Source organism: Aedes aegypti, chromosome 3, assembly GCF_002204515.2.
Source record: "Aedes aegypti strain LVP_AGWG chromosome 3, AaegL5.0 Primary Assembly, whole genome shotgun sequence".
Lineage (NCBI taxonomy): Eukaryota > Metazoa > Arthropoda > Insecta > Diptera > Culicidae > Aedes > Aedes aegypti.
In genome coordinates, this window is record NC_035109.1 from 330,071,585 (window position 1) to 330,089,524 (window position 17,940).

Consider the following 17,940-nt stretch of genomic DNA (forward strand, 5'->3'; position numbering starts at 1 on the left):
CACACCCAACAGCTAACAGTTAAACTTCGCGAAGAAATTGAAATTTTCACAAATATCAGCTAATTTATGCCCATCAGATGCATTTGAAGTCATGGTTGGCCTCAAGTGTTAGGAATATTAGACAAAACGGTAACCCCGGCTCTCAGCATAACACCTTCAAGCGCAAATTGAACAATAGGCACGAAAGCCCATCGCGATTCTATCCCATTACTCCGAATGCCATTTCCTCGAATGCCATTTCCTCGAATGCCATTTCCTCGAATGCCATCACCCCAAACGCTGATTCCCCGAATTCCCAATAATCTTGACCTGATGATATTGATGAGATTTCCGCATGGTATTGGAATTCGGGGTAATGTCATTCGGGATTATGGGTCGTTCGGGGATTTGGAGTTCTGATTATTGGCATTCGGATTAATAGCATTCGGGGTAATGGCAATCGGGGTAACGAGGTAGAATCGATTTGCCGTCAAATGAAGATCTGGCTCATTTTCGTTCCGCCATCAATAAAGTCGGCTTGATAACTGAGCATGAGCATAAGCTTGAGCATAGATGACCATACAATACGTAGTTGCTATTCCGTGATTGACCAGAGATTTAGATGACATCCCTATTTTTGATGTTGTGCGATTCTATTAGAAACATGTGTTCATTTTACCACCCTTTTCCCTATGATCCCTACCGTTCAGGCTCAGAATACTTTTTTTCTATCCACATCAAGTCATTAATCGTATATCTTATGGAATGCCAATCCAATGTCTGATGAACAAAAAGAGATATTGATATCACTTTTTTGAGATTAAGCAACAAGCAAATCGATTGTTACCTCAAATTTTCTGTTGAAATCACTCATACCAGCGCCTAACTCTAGAATAGCGGTAGGTCAGTACATCGAAAATAAATTCGCCACACAATACACACCCCGTTGGAGATAAACCGGCGTTAAAGGGCGTTAACCATTGCAATCAACCGTATCAAATGCAGTTGTGTCAAGCATGGCGATGGAGATTTGTACGCACAAGGGGAGGAGGAAGTAAGGTAAAGGGCACCATCCACACCACTTGCTAGTGACAAAATAAGTTTTTATCTCGCACAAACTTGAGAGCATTGTGTGTATCGCAAAGCCATTGTTTCAATGTATAAATACAAAGCCACGTTGCTCCGGTTGGATCACAAACAGTTTGGTTTTTGCGACCTCAGCAAGTGCTCGCGTGCCTCCCTTTGGCGTGCCTGTAGAGAAAAGTTTTGCCTGGATCTTGTGTCCGAAGTGTCGCACCCCCACCAATAGAACAAAGGATAAGAGGATCCAGGAAAAAGCTAAATTCCGGTGCAATTGAGTGCAAGTCTTCTGGCGAAGGAAGGACACTGGATAGATAATTAGTGTCCGCCCCCCCCCCCCCCCCTTTCTCAAAAAGCCGAACGAAGAATAGCAGTGTAAGTGTTTTTAATTGTTTGCCCTCCAGGGGTGAGATGTAAAGTGGATCTGGACTCGAAGAGCCAAATAAAGTTTTGTGTGCAATAGAACTGGTGCTGGAAATTACATGTTTCGGAAAGTGATGTGTTGCAAATTGGTTGCACTAGCTGGATCGGTTTGTTAGGACCTGGAGTTGAAAAAGTTTATCTGCTGTAATGGATGGAAAATGAGAATGGACAATGTAAAGGAATTTCCTCGTGTTGAATAATTGTGTATCCTATTATTATATCTATTCCTATGATCTGAACACAAAAAGTTCTCTTGAAAATGATAGGTAATAGAAGTAGGAATGGGATGAATAGCTCGTCAAAACTGCCTCCTAAATTTTAGGGAAAAGCATCAATACTAATTGGATTTTCTTCTTCTTTTTGACATTAACGTCTCACAGGGACAGATACTGCTTCTCAGCTTGGTGTTCAATGAGTACTTCCACTGCTATTAACTGAGAGCTTTCTTTGCCAATGTTGCCTCTTTTTTGCATTCGTATATCGTGTGGAAGGTACGATCATACTTTATGACCTGGGAAGTCAAGTAAATTTCCATTACGAAAAGATCCTGGACCGATCGGGAATTGTTTACCTTCAGCATGGCTTTGCTTCATAGCCGCGGACTCTAACCACTCGGCTAAGGAAGGTCCCAAATTGGACACTAAGGCCTATTAGTTGAGTCAATAACTAATAGGCGTTAATTTCAGAAGCAATAAATGATTAGTTCTCGACGTTTCGATTCGTTAAAAGGCTCATAGAAATTGGGATTATTATACCAACAAAGAATAGCCTTACCTCTATATATAGGGTAGACAGTGAAGAATTTCTCCATTTAACAAACTAACATAGGTATGGAGAAGCAGAAAGAAAATCTTGTTAGAAAGACAGTTGAATTGGTAATTTCAAGGAGCCCATACCACTCTATGTACCGTTCTGATTCATATTACGGACACTTAAGACCTCAGGGAAGTAAAACTTATCAAACAGACTATACAATTAATTGTTCTGTATGATTCATCCACATTATCGAGCCTACACAACACTTACCATTCGAATGGTGGAAGAAGATTTTGATTCCGCAACATGAATATTTTAAATAAATATGAACTTTTGTTGGTTCTTATTCCGGAAGCTTCCATACTTTTGCCTCATATTCCGGAAACCTTGATTCAAATTCCGAACAACCTCTGAAAATCATAGATAGAAAAGTCAAATCATTAATTCGATTTGTAAAACCGCTAGAGAGAGTTATAAGGCAGTAGGATACTACAAATTTTCGTAGATATTTATAAAAAAACGCTTTTTAAAATGAGTCTCAAAAGTGAGAACATTTGAACGGCAAAAATTGAAACATTTCGTTTGAAACGTTTCCTATGCAAAGTCCGGAATATAAAGCTGTCCGTAATATGAATCAAAACGGTAGTGATAGAGGTATTTCAAATAAGTGTTTGAAAGATAATTTCAACGCAAGGTTTCAACAAGGTTTTAAAACTGTTTCAAACAGAATAACGTTGTTTTTTGGTTGAAATATTTGTTTTCCCTGATATCTAATCTAATTTATTTAATATTTGGGGCTCCCTGTATCATGAAGTTGAATAAGTCTGTAACTGGCATGGAGGATTTTTTTCAAAATGAAATATTTTGTTACTTTCCTTGGTACAGGAACACATTCTTTTTTACATGCATGCAAGGCTGACCAAAATATATTTCGATAAATCGAAAGAAATCAGGCGCTGGACTACCATAAGAGATGATATTAATACAGCAAAGTTTTAATTCAATAAAACTTTGTTAGCACTTGAAATTGTCCCACTTAATCTTTTGGTGAATTTCGGTAAAAAATACTGGGTTTTTGGACCAATGAAAATATCAGCGAAAAAATGTCAAAAATTGAAAGAAAAAAAACAGAGGTTTTTCTTTTAAATTCTGCAAGGAGCTACCTCTATTACTATTTACCGTTAAAATCAGTACAAGATAATATTAACCTTTCAATTTTGGTTATAGTCTATAAATGTTGTTTTTTTTTCACGTGAGTTCTTAAATTTTACGCATACGCATCTTTTTACTTTTCCATTTTTAATTAAATGCAAAGAAAACTAAGGCCCTTTTTCCACACAGCATAAATTATGTTGTAAATTTAAGTTTATTTTCATGCACCTATTTTAAGCATATTTAGATGAAATGAATGAAATGTCAACGATCGATCTATTATTTTTAAATCGAATGCACTTCAAATTTATACGCTGATATAGCATGCAAGCATCTTTAGTTGGAAATTGAACGTGATGCCGTAATGATAGATAAATTTGGTTTATTTTTTCTACATGCCTCAGTTTACACTACTTTGACATTTAAATGTTTTTATCTGTGCATATTTGTCTGGATAAGTCGAAGGTACACAACAAAAAAGTAGCGATCATCAAGCCTGCCTTGATTGTCGTTGGCAAGCTGGATTTATCTTGCGATTTGTTTCATGTTTCGTGTGTTATATCTGTGCCTCTCACCGAGGTAACCACCACCAAGTGCTTAGTTGTCTGTTTTTTCTGATTTGTGCTCTTGAAAATTTGAGGTTTGGAACACGACATTCATGGATAACAATGGCAACATTCTTACAGAACATTCACCAGGATTCTATAGACTTCTAGACAAAATTTTCAACAAATTCAAGACGTTTTTTTTTTTGTAAATCTTGGGCAAGATTACAATGTTACGCTATGTAAGATTTTGCAGAACCTTAAACTAATTTAAAATAAAAGTTTGAGTAGATATCTTATGAAACATTTTTAGTATTCTGAAGGATTTCAAAGTTATATATCGAGATGATTATTGAGTGAGATTTGGAAGAAATCCACGATTCTTGTAAAATTCTGGACATTCTGACCAAGATTTTTGTAAAAACTTGATCAAGATTTTAGTACATGCAAATAATACTAGGTCAGATCTTGACAGAATTCGGAGTATGATTTTTATAGAATCCAGGATATTATTCTCACAAGATCCAAAATGTTTGGGCTAGATTCTTTAAAATATTGTGGACATAACAATAATATAATTTTGAAAGAGATTCTCACAATATCCAGCAGGATGCATAGCAGCAATAATCTGTTATTTGATTTCTTCAAATGAAATTTACTTCATTCACTGATTTTTGTCAGATTATAAGAACTTTGTTCACTGACTTTTTTCAAACTTCATGTGAATATTTGTAATTGGCCTGAGACACAAAATTGTTTCTGCGATTTGGCACGCGGTTCAAAAAGGTTGGGCGGGCCTGTAATAAAGGAACTTATTTTGAGCTTTGTGACCGTGCGGTTAGTGTCGTCAGGCATTTAAGCCTATCGTGTCATGAGGTGTGGGTTCGATTCCCGCTTCAGCCATTGAAGCTTTACGTCAGGAATGTTTCTCGGCTGCGCCACTGGAGCTTGCTTGTCTGTTGTCTAGTGTTAAGTTACAGTATGTGCAGCTAAATTACTGGAGAAACGTCTGTGTCTTTTTTTATATCTATCTGAGATTCCATTGCAGAAAAGCGTCAATCTCATCTACTAAGGGGGCCATTACTAACAATGGAACCCTAATTCATGAAAGCTGGCTATAAATCTGATTTCATCCGAATATCTAACTGGAAATTGGTTCAATGTTTTTTTCAAAAGTTCATAATTCAATAATTTCAAATAAATTAATCCAGGAATGCTTTTCAGAATTCATCAAGGAATCCGATAAGGGATAGCTCCACGTATTTGCAAGGTATTCCTTTTTCCCTTTAAAATTCCTTTTTATTAGATATTTTCCTTGAATTTATTCTAGGGATTTTTGCAACAACCATTCCAATAATTTATTTTTAAAATTGCTCCTTGGAGTAACTCGAACTTCTCCATCGAATCCTCAGCAATACTTTACGATATTTGTATGCCTCTCCAATTTTTTTTTCTAGAAGTTTATCCTTGCTTTCATTCAATAATTTTTGATAAATGTCTACAAAAATATCAGAAAAAATTTCTTTTAATGCGCCTTTAAGAATTTATCTACGTAAACGTCTAAGATGTACCCTGCCGGATTTTTCCTGCATAGTTTATGAGAAAGTTAATCATGTATTGCCTCTCAAACTTGATCTGAAATTACACACATTATAACCTTTAAGGTATTATATTATTTTAGAAACACTGCGAGATTTTTGTTTCATTTTTTCCTTTCAAAATTCATCATTTTTTTTCTTTTCATTGAATAACTGCATCAAGTCCATCAAAAGTGCTTTAAAAAATGCACACTTTTAAAGATTTTGCTTCAAATCAACACCTCTAAGAGAACACCTTCAGGCATTTTCAGAAACCCGAAATTTTACCAAGAACATCACAAGCATTTAGGCAGTAATTCTCTCCGAATCCAGGGTTTTTTTACTCTATTTGGTTTGAGTAGTTTTATTATTATTTTATTATTTACGCAACTTTTTAAGGAATAAATCCCTAGTCCTCTAATATTTTTGCTCAAAATTCTTCTTAATAATGAGATATTATTTCTTCCAAGGATACATAAGAAAAAATGTTCAGAGTTTTTTTTAGCATTCAATCTAATGCTTCCTTTTTATTTAAATTTGACATGCCTATAAATATTTCTAAGAACACTACCGGAAAGTAATTCTTAGAAAAAATCTTGGATTAAACCTATTTGAAGTCCCTGAAAGAATGTTTGAATTATATTTAGAAGCAAAAATCCTAAAGGAACTCCTGGATGAGATTTAAAAGCAATAAATGAAAACATATGTAAACATTGCTGCATGAAATTCTGGACTTTTTTATGTTTGAAGGAATGCTAAGAAGAGTTCCTGAAAAAATAACTGTAAAGATCGTTGTTGAATTTTAATGATCTAAGAGTAATTTTCGATTCTTGGAGTAGTTGTTGGCATTAATTCGGTCAGAATTCTATGAAATATTTCTTTCCGAGAATTCCGAGAAAAGTTTCTAAAAAAATCAGCTCAAAACAAATTTAGTTTTTCTACCTTCAGAGTTTTGGAAAAAAAAAATCTTAGATGTCTTCTATTAAGAATCATACCAACCGTCTCAGTTTCAGAGGATATTTTAAATCGTTGGAAGTGATGTGGTTAAGAAAGTTGATGTCACTTCATTGGTGCTGATCTCTGTGGGTTGGGACAAAGGTATTTCCTTTGATTAGCCTAGGCTTAAGTGCCATAACTCTTTCTCTCGATGCTTAACAGCTGATTGATGGCCATACTGGGATTCATTGAGTTACAGAACACATTGCTTTTCACTAGCGAAAAAACTGTCATTTCAAACAAATTTCTAGAGCACTTATTCAACATTGCTATTAAATTCTTTCATTTCACAAAATAATTTTAAAAAACTTACTAGTTTCTAACTTTTTTAGGATAAAAAGAAATTGTTAAAATTTGTATGTCTCCGATTTCGTCAAACATTCAATTCGAAAAGCAGAAAATCCTTGATGAAACGGAAGCTGCGACTAATCAGAACGGTTTTTTTTTCAGAACAACTTTTGAGAACTCCTCAATGAACTCTTTTAGAAATTCTTCCAGTATTTACATTCATTTTCATTTCATTTCATTTTATGTACTTATAAGGAATTCATGAAGAATAGGGGCCCAAATAGCCGTAGCGGTAAACGCGCAGCTATTCAGCAAGACCAAGCTGAGGGCCGTGGGTTCGAATCCCACCGGTCGAGGATCTTTTCGGGTTGGAAATTTGCTCGACTTCCCAGGGCATAGAGTATCTTCGTGCCTGCCACACGATATACGCATGCAAAAATGGTCATTGGCATAGTAAGCTCTCAGTTAATAACCGTGGAAGTGCTCATAAGAACACTAAGCTGAGAAGCAGGCTCTGTCCCAGTGGGGAAAAACAGCCAGAAAAGAAGAAGAAGAAGGGGCCCAAATAGCCGTAGCGGTAAACGCGCAGCTATTCAGCAAGACCAAGCTGAGGGTCGTGGGTTCGAATCCCACCGGTCGAAGATCTTTTCGGGTTGGAAATTTTCTCGACTTCCCAGGGCATAGAGTATCTTCGTACCTGCCACACGATATACACATGCAAAAATGGTCATTGGCATAGTAAGCTCTCAGTTAATAACTGTGGAAGTGCTCATAAGAACACTAAGCTGAGAAGCAGGCTCTGTCCCAGTGGGGACGTAACGCCAGAAAAGAAGAAGAAAGAATTCATGACGTTATAAAGTGCATTATTGTCTTGGGTGGAGATTTCCTAAGTAATTATTTCAAGGATATATTTTACAGCAGGGTAGTTTAAGGATGCTATCTTAGTAAATTTCTCTAAATTAATTTCCCTAGTACTCTATTTTTTCAGAATTCTTTCAAATTTTAAGACAGAAATTCTCCCAATACATTAGAAAACAGACCAGATATATTTTTCAGAGCATGATCGAATGTTCTTTCAAGTTTTACTATAACTTAACTATGAATTTCTTCAAAAACCACCATAAAAAAGAAATCTGCAGATTCCAAATGAAATTTCCCAAGATATAACTTGTTGGATACCATCAGAATTCAGAAAAAATATCCAGGATAAATTCCTGGAAATTTACTAAAGAAACTTCTTGCTGAGTTTGGAAAAATGTATGTGGAAATCTGTGGCAGGAATCTCCATATTTTAATAAATGCTAAAATTAAACCTGAAAAAATAGCTGTGAAGATCTCTGTAAGAATGTTGGTGATCTTAGAGTAATCCTTGATTCTTGAAGTATTTGTTGATGTTAAATCTGTGAGAATATTAATATATACAAGTAGATGAAAAAACTGAATTTAGTACTAAATTCGTTTTTTTTTCATCTACTTATAGGTATTCTACTAAACAGCTCAAAGATTTATTATCATTAATATATACAGATATTCGCAGGGATACCCCTGAAAGAACAATATAGGTATATTTAATTAGGAACCTCTTAAAAAATCCTTCAAAGAGAGCGATAGAAGAATTCCTGGTGGAATTCCAGAACATGTATGGCGGAGTCACAAAAAATTTTAGTAATACTTTGAGAAATATTTTGACGATATTCCAAAAAAAATGAAATTTAACGTAAATTCCTGAAATATTTTTTAATTGATTCCTGAAAAAATAACATTGACATTATCCCTGAGTTTTCGTTGATATTCGACAACGCTTCCCTCTGACATTCACAACACAAGCGATCAAACGAACCTATGGAAAAAAATATCATTTCAATGCCCCTGACCACGATAGCTTCGCTAGGAAATGGTACGGTTTTGTCATTTTAGGTAATAAGCGCTGCTGTATGTGAGACACATTAGACATAACAAGCAAGATAAAACCACAGACAAACAGACGTAACACTTAGAATGAATCGCGATCAAAGTCGTGGTTACCATGACATGGGCGCCCAAAGATGAAAGCACCATGATTATCCGTCAGGCCAACAGGTGGCAGTGGTGTGTACACGCCAAACACAAACAAAAACGATGCAAGCGCTGCATGTGGCGGAGTGATCACCTATCATCTTTTCGAATCAATCGTTAAAAAGTTGATCGATGGACATTGAGAGTGTGACGTCTGTTTGTCAGTGATAAAAAAATATTCTTGTTGTTTATAATTGGATGTATCTGAATTTTATGCAAAACTAATGATTTATGAAAATGTCATCGTGTCAGACGATATTCATTTCACAGTTTTTATTTTGTAAAATGGCTGCTGACCATGGCAACGCTACGAACGTCACGCAAAATGTCGAATGTTTATAGCAGAAATGGTCGGGTCTCGGGTTTTCAAACCCGAAACCCGACCCGAACCCGAACCCGACGGGTTCAGTGGAAGGAATAACGGAGAACCAAAAAAATGGTACAGGGATTAACGCAGTATAAGTATTCCGGAAGCAAGCGAAATTCGGTAATATCAATATACTCAGAACAACAGTAGTAGGTAATACTGCCAGTACCACAGTCCTAATAAAAATAACTATCCTGCTTGTCAGACACTGCACAGCGTATCGTTCAATAGGTATAAAACAACCTAAAAGATATTTTTCTATTCACAGCATGAAACACTTCTGGTTGATGGGCCTGTTGGCCCTGGTACTCCTGGTATCGTTCACTACGGCCAACAAAAAGGAAGAAGCCTTTGAGGAAAGCGGAGGCAGTGAACAAGGAGAAGAACATCACGGGAAGAAAGGTGAAAAAGAAGACAAGGGCTTCAAATCGAAAAACGGTGTAGAAAAGAAGGAAAAGGGTGATCACGCCAAGGAGGAACACGAATCTCACTACGGCGAAGAGGGTGGCCACAAGAAGGAAAGTCACGACGAAGGGGACGAGTACAAGAAGCATCACGAGGAGAAGAAGGGCTCGAAGCATGGAAAGCAAGGTCACAAGAAGGGTCATAAGAAGGGCTCAAAAACCACGGGTTACCACAAGAAATCGCACAAGGACGATTACCACAAGGAGCACAAATTCTACGATGACCACCACAAAGAGGGCAAGCACAAGAAGTACGGCGATTTCAGTGAACATCACTCGAAGAAGGCCGACGAACACAAGAAGGGAGGACATCACGAGTCGGCTCACAAGGAGGATGAGTACTCGAAGAAGGGCCACTCGGACAAGGGCCACCACGATGAGGACCATAAGGGCTGGAAGAAGAAGCACGGCCACGAATCGCACTACTCCCATAAGGATGATTATGGCAAGAAGGGCGGCAAGAGCGGTGGCAGTGAACATGGATTCAAGAAGGGTGGCCACTAGAGGAAGCTGAGAGCTTTGACTGTTTTGTGATTTGATTCTAATGAAAGTTTTTTGATTTGTATTTAGGTAGTTTTTGTCAATCAATTAGTTTTTTTATACGATTTTTATCAAATGTAATCGTAATATATACATATTTTAAAAAATACGCTTCTGTTGTGTTCAATTGAAAGAAATGCATCAATTAGTCAATTAAAAACATATTCACGGTGTGTGATTAGACTTTGATAGCCAAGAACACAATTTCGCAGTGAATCAGTGTCCTAATCATGTCTCTTCTGGAGTGACGTTCCATTCAAATCACGGTTCGGTTGGAAGGTGGCAGCGTTTTTCGTCACAAATAAAAGAAGAGTGCGCATTAAAGAGTTGATAAGCCTGCGGAATTATTTTACATGTTCACGACAAATTAGCAACAAAAAGAAATACTCGTCATAATTGACATTGAGATTTGATGCTACACATGCCAGACGATAAGCACAACTTCTTTGATGTTGTGTAATCTAATAAGTGCCTTTGAAACAGATGATGCTATTTGCGGTTGTTTCATTCATTCAGATGTAAATGGGTGGGTAAAGTAAACATATTGTCTAGCTCCACTTCACATTTTTTGTAAGAAAACGACTTTTGAAAAATCTAGTTTCAAATAAATATGTTTAACTAGATTTTTTTCAAAAAGTATTGAACATAAATTTAAATGAATTCCATTTTGTATTTTATTTATTTATTTACACCGTCCTCGAAATATCGTACAGACTGAATTTAGTATATGAAAAAAAGTAAAATCAATTTCTTATTCTATTTAAAAATATGTTCTTCGTCACGACAAAATAAAAATAATAAATTCTTCACAGTGTTGTCAAAAGTATCCCCGAAACAATTCAGCATCCACAAATTTTTTTTAACTTCTGAATCTGCCTTGAATCGTAATCCCCTCTCCGGAAAATGCCAGATTGGATTCTCTCTTTCATTCAGGGATTGAATCCTGAGAAAATTGAAAGAATCTGAAGAAAAAGAGAATTGAAAGAATCTGAGAATTGAAAGAATCACGTATCGCTCTCTGTAACTACCGTAAAATCGGGTGTAATTGATCAGAAGGGTGAAATTGATCATCGTATCACACGATTTTATTTATGCGTAGTGGAGCACAAATATCAATGTAAGCTGCAGTAAATGAACGTTGTTTGTCGTAACTATTGTCGAATTGTGTGTGGTGAAGTTTTTTGCGTTGAAGAATGTTTACTACTATGAAAATAATGTAAAATTTCAAAATCATGCACGGTACAATATTGACAAACACCTATAAACTTCTATTTCTAAGCAAGGATTTAAACATAGTATAAACCTGAAAGTTTGTGAGGATGCTTGAGATATATCCGCAAACCAGATTTCATCAGCAAAACTCGCACCAATTAGCTCAAATGGTTGAAATGATTGAATTTCTGTTAGATATCATTGATTTCCTTAGGAAATTACATACATTTAGGCGTTTTCCGCGTAATTCTTGAAATTTAACTACAGGTCGGACTCGATTATCCGGAGACTCGATTATCCGGGGACTCGATTTTCCGGGATTCGATTACCCGGAATTTTAGACTCGATTATCCGGAATTTGCTTTCTGATGTTCTTGTTTTTCAATTTTTATGCATAAATCTGAGATTATTTGGTATTGCAATATACAATATGAATGGTTTTGCAGTTTAGACCGTATTTAAGAAAAAGGGGTTTAAAAAGTGTTTTTTTGTGTATACTGGTCAAAAAATTTGTTTTTTTTTTTGTAAAGACCCCTACTGTTCCTAGAAAAAAAATCTGGATACGCCACCGCATGATATAAATAAAATAACGAAAAAATATAATATTTAAGTTATTTTATCAAAGATATTAATTTTTTTCAGTGATTCGATTATCCGGAGGATTCGATTATCCGGAGTGAAAAAAAAATTGATACTCCGGATAATCGAGTCCGACCTGTATTCGTTAATTATATAAATATTGCATTGTTAGGATTTTGACAAGCATATTCGGATTAAGGGTGCTCAAATTTATCATGTAGAGTTGTTTTGAAAACTAACAATAATGGCATTGACAAGTGATCAATTTCACCCCGACATGAGATCCCCAGATTTTTTATTTTAGACATATTTGTTAACCCACCGTCGGTCGCCCTAGTGTACTGAGTACACGCACTTTGCGAAAAGCCGAAAAACACGTTGAAAATCTCTTCAAATTGATCCGGGTGTTGGTCCTATTCCAAGATCTACTCTTCTTTTTGCTTGTACAGAAGAAATTTTCCGAAAAAATCAACGAAAAGTATTCGAAAACATCGTGTTTTTAACCTAAGTTTTTACGCGTGTACTCAGTACACCAGTGCGACCGCTCGTGTAACTTTTTTTTTTACCGGGCCCATCACACGAGTTGTCGCATCGTGTACTGAGTACACGCGGAGCATTTTGATTATAAATCTAAAACTAGGCAAGATAGAGTATTGATGTCTTCGGCAAATTTCTTCAGTTCAACGGTTCCAATTGGTCAGTGGACAAATGAAACTTTGGAAACATCCTCAACTTCCAGTGGCCATCGGATTGTTCCCCGAGGGAACCGATGAAGGGGACATTTTGCAATGCAACTTCTCGAACCCAAATATCTCAGGATCTAGATTGTTTAGCACGATGGTGTCTTCGGCAAAGTTGTTCAGTAGTTCAAGGACTAACATGTGATAGGCCGCTTGTTTCGGAATTCTGCCACCAGTTGGCGCTAGTGAGCATGTAATTTTTCAAACACAGATATCTCAGAATCCCGACTACCTTAAAAGATGCGGTCTTCGACAAAGTTGTTTAGTAGGTCATGCACTAACATATTATAGGCCATCTAACTTGAAATTCTGCTATCAGATGGCGCTAGTGAGTACACAATATTTCAATCACGAATATCTCAGGATCCTGATATTTTAGAAAGATGGTGTTTTCGGCAAAGTTGTTCAGTAGTTCAAGGACTAATATGTGATGATTTGTTCAATTCGGAATTCTTTCACCAGATGGTGCTAGTGAGCATTACATTTTTCGAACACATATATCTCAGGATCCCGATTATCTAGAAAGTTGACGTCTTCAACAAAAGTATTTTTTTGTTTATTAAAGACACTTTACACTCAAAGAGTGCATTCGTGTCGGAAATTGTATTTGTTCATTTTACATATCAACAGCGTCTTACAAATTAAGTACATCTTTTTTTCGATCGTGTATAGTGCACCTTCCATTAAGAATCGGGTTTCTGGTCGTCCTGATTACACGATCTCTTGGCAGTGTTGAGTGGGTGATAGGTCATGTGATAGGCCACCTAACTTGAAATTCTACTACCAGGTGGCGCTTGTGAGCATGCTGTATTTTGATCGCGGCAATCTCAGGATAGCGATATTATAGCATGATGGTGTCTTCAGCAAAGCTGTTTAGTAGATTAAGGACTAAACATGTGCTGTGGCGTTTGATTAGAAATTCTTACAAAACACGGTTTATGTAGTTTTTCGAAAGCATATATTTCAGCATCCTGATTAGGAAAATAAAAGATTAGAAAGATGATGTCTTTGATGAAGTTGTTGATCACGGGTCAACTTGTGAGGGGTAAAATATATTTGAAATTCTTCCACATTCAATTTAAAATGCAGGTGGCGGCTAGATTTTAAATACTCACATCAGGCTACACTAGAGGTCCTGATTCAAAGTTTTTTAATACAGTATCTCGAGTTCCCGATTATTTTAAAACTTGACGTCTTCGTCAAAGTTATTAAGTAAGCAAAGTGCTGACATGTTATGAGCAATTATATTTGGAATTATGTAATTCGGCGCCAGTGAGCATTTTATTTTTTAAACATCTTATTATGCTGATATTTGAGCTATCAGTGCACATTTTGTCAAATGTTTAAATATTACGCTATCAATGAATCAATAGAATTATAGATTAAAATTGAACTTCTTTTTTACATTTAGCCCATTGAACGAACTTCTGATGAATACATTGATTATGGTTGCGTGAAAAGACTTCGTAAAACGCACAGAAGTTCTCACATAAAACGCACTATATCTACGCGGTTTACAGGTAGAATCACATCGGAAATTCTCATGATACGGTGAACCGAATATATGGAGATCCATACACACTTACATTATGTCTCCGACATCAGCAAAACATTTCGCCAAGAACCCAAGAGCTGAGAATTCGGTAGTTTTTAAAATCGAATCTCGGAATATATTCTACCGAGATATCGGCAAACCGAATTTTTCACAACATAATTACTGTTCGGTTTTGGTAACATTTGTTGTCGACCCCAATGCAATGGGTTTCCTAAATATGTTATGATATAGCATTAATTATGAACAATGTATATAACAAAATCAATGTTATAGGACGATTTACTATTTCAATATCTAAATAATTTGACTACAAAACTGAGTCACAAAAAGATCGTTTAATTTCGGCATGCTTCGGCGAGTTTTGCTGCACTGGTATATTTGCATTAATTCTACGACTGGCGTAAGGTGATAATTGTCGATGTCGTATAGCGTATGTGGCCCATCACAAGTTTATACTAGATTTACTGATCCATTTAGCTGAAAACTTCATCTTTCGATGTAATCGGGTTCCTCAGATGTTAGCAATCATAAATCTGCATGCTCACTAGCGCCACCTATTGGATGAGTTTTAAAACTTGAGGTCCTTCGCATTTAGGGCTTAAATTTTAGGCTTTCATCTAATGAACAACTTTGCTGCAGATGTTATATTTCTTAGTAATGAGGATATCTCAGGACATTTATTTAGGAATCAGGATCCAAAGATATCTGTTAAAAATTCCGTTGATCACTAGCACCGTTTTAAAAATTCCATGATCACTAGCACCGTTTTGTGGAAGAATTTCTAATCAAACGGCACATCATATGTTTAGTCCTTGATCTACTAAACAGCTTTGCCGAAGACACCATCTTGCTATAATATCTCAATAGCGATAGCCGCGATCAATATACAGCATGCTCACTAGCGCCATCTGGTGGTAGAATTTCTAGTTGGGTGGCCTATCACATGCTAGACCTTGACCTACTCAACACTTTTGTCGAAGACGTCAATTTTCTAGGTAATCGGGATCCTGAGATATATGTGTTCGAAAAATGTCATGCTCACTAGCACCATCTGGTGAAAGAATTCCGAATTGAATAAATCATCACGTATTAGTCCTTGAACTACTGAACAACTTTGCCGAAAACACCATCTCTCTTAAAAAATCAGGATCCTGAGATATTCGTGATTGAAATATTGTGTACTCACTAGCGCCATCTGATAGCAGAATTTCAAGTTAGATGGCCTATAATATATTAGTGGATGACCTACTAAACAACTTTGTCGAAGACCGCATCTTTCTAGGTAGTCGGGATCCTGAGATATCTGTGTTTGAAAAATTACCTGCTCACTAGCGCCAACTGGTGGCAGAATTCCGAAACAAGCGGCCTATCACATGTTAGTCCTTGACCTACTGAACAACTTTGCCGAAGACACCATCGTGCTAAACAATCTAGATCCTGAGATATTTGTGTTCTAGAAGTTGCATTGCAAAATGTCCCCTTCATCGGTTCCCCCGGGGAACAATCCGATGGCCACTGGAAGTTGAGGATGTTTCCAAAGTTGCATTTGTCTACTGACCAATTGGAACCGTTGAACTGAAGAAATTTGCCGAAGACATCAATACTCTATCTTGCCTAGCTTCAGATTGACAAGCAAAATTGCTCCGCGTGTACTCAGTACACGATGCGACCGCTGGTGTAACTTTTTTTTGAGCGACTGACGGAAGGTTAACACTAAAATGACATTTGTTAGAAAATTTCGGTACATGAGTCGATGAGGCTCACCTTCGTACTTGTTTTCCTGCATTTAGTTGTTTGGCATTGTTAACATTATAGAAAATAGACTAGCAAAACCGTGAAAAATGATCAATTTCACCCGAAATTACGGTATCATAATATGCAGCACATTATGAGAGACTGTTTATCGTATACTGCTACAACTTTGATCAGATCGTGGGATAGCAGTGCATGATGAAACCCCTCTAATCCAGCACCAAACCTGGGGTACACTATTGCTATCGGAAGTTGGGGAATTGTTTATCGTATCAGTAAAGTAAAACACCTACCCCCAAGGATAAACAAGCGAGAAAAATGGATTTTATCATCGTTCTCTCTTTGGGGCTCTCGTTCGCTGCTCCCATTTATCAGATTTGTTACAACTTGCGATACAGAGCAATTCCACCGAACATGACGATTTTTTTTTTAATTTAATTTTTGTATTTTTTTGAATCGCCTGAAAATTTGCATACAGATTCGTTATGACCAAAAATGCCATTTTGCACCTTCAGACCGCCATTTTGAACCTCGCCTTATTTTTGAGAAGGGCGTATCGGAAAATGCATGGCAAATCTTAAAAAAACTGTAACTCGAAAACGGTTTGTCCGATCGATTTGAGATCTTCTACAAAGTTGTAGGTATTGCTTAGGACTATATGGAGAAAAATATGCACGGTAAAAAAAAGTTACAGATTATTTTTTATTTCAAAAACAAAATTTTATAATCGATTTTCTCCAGAAACGCAGTCTTGATTTTTTTATTTTAAGATATGTTTTAGGGGACAACTTATGTGTTTTTTGCACAATGTTTCAAAATGGAAGAATTATGGACAAAAAGGTTATGATATTTTAAAAATTACAGATTTTGAAAAAAAATCGAAATAGAGGAAAATAATATTTTTTTATATGATTATTTGAAAGTACAGAAAAATTGCAATCGAAAAGTACTTAAGTAATTTTTTTCTAGGTTGCATCAATTTCGAGATATACTTAAATTTATATAAAATTTCCAAATAAAAAAAGTAAAATAGGCCCTTTTCAAACATATTTCGTGTTTCTCCATTCCAGAAATATTTTATTTTGATTGAGTGAATCGTAGCTAAATCGCTACAGTTTTTTAATGATTTGCCATGCATTTTCCGATACGCCCTTTTCAAAAATAAGGCGAGGTTCAAAATGGCGGTCTGAAAGTGCATAATGGCATTTTTGGTCATAAAGAATCTGTATGCAAATTTTCAGGCGATTCAAAAATACAAAAATAATCGGGATTGCGAAACGGCGTGGAACCGCTCTACAGTGCCGATCATGGACCGCAACAGATGGGATGTTTTAATTCGCTTGCTTGGATCGTGCTACAAAATCAAATGAGTGCGAAATCTGCAATGCCCCTTCATAATGATTACTAGGACTGGGGAAAATCCAAGAAAATAATTTATTCCATCTTCAGGACTTATAGTCACTTGAGAGACCTTTCAAGACAACATTGAACAAACGTTCAGTTTTGTCGTCATAAGAAAAAAATATTTGCTTCTTCTTTTCAAGATGTTTGAGAAGAAATTCGCGATCTTTAAGAGTTTCCGGAAAAAAACACGACAGTCTCCTTTCTTTGCGATTTGGAAGGAAACTTTGATTCCCCAAATGGAGTTCAAGATCTCCTGCTTAAATCCTGAAGATGTTCGAGTCGGGTTCGGGTTTGAAGGCTATAAAATTATCGGGTACGGGTCGGGTTTGGGCTTAAAAAAAATCTGGTTAAGTCGGGTTTGGTGAGAATTGTGTAAAGAGTAATAACCTCATGAGCATTAGCATGATTGATCGTCCGCAGTTGCTACTCTGTTATTGTAAGAACAGCTGTACTTACACACCAACAGACGCAACTCA

General features: G+C 36.4%; 1 protein-coding gene across 1 annotated transcript; it reads left to right on the forward strand.

The window, feature by feature from the left end:
• Positions 1–952: 952 nt before the first annotated feature.
• LOC23687787 (glutamic acid-rich protein) lies at positions 953–10,303 on the forward strand. The gene is made up of 2 exons (XM_021850613.1): positions 953–1,038; positions 9,487–10,303. The coding sequence occupies exon 2, from the start codon at positions 9,488–9,490 to the stop codon at positions 10,184–10,186; it is 699 nt and encodes a 232-aa protein (XP_021706305.1). The 5' UTR covers positions 953–1,038; position 9,487; the 3' UTR covers positions 10,187–10,303.
• Positions 10,304–17,940: the final 7,637 nt, after the last annotated feature.

Bases quoted from the DNA above. Each gene is read 5' to 3' on its own strand.
- LOC23687787 (XM_021850613.1), top strand. From the start codon at position 9,488: ATGAAACACTTCTGGTTGATGGGCCTGTTGGCCCTGGTACTCCTGGTA.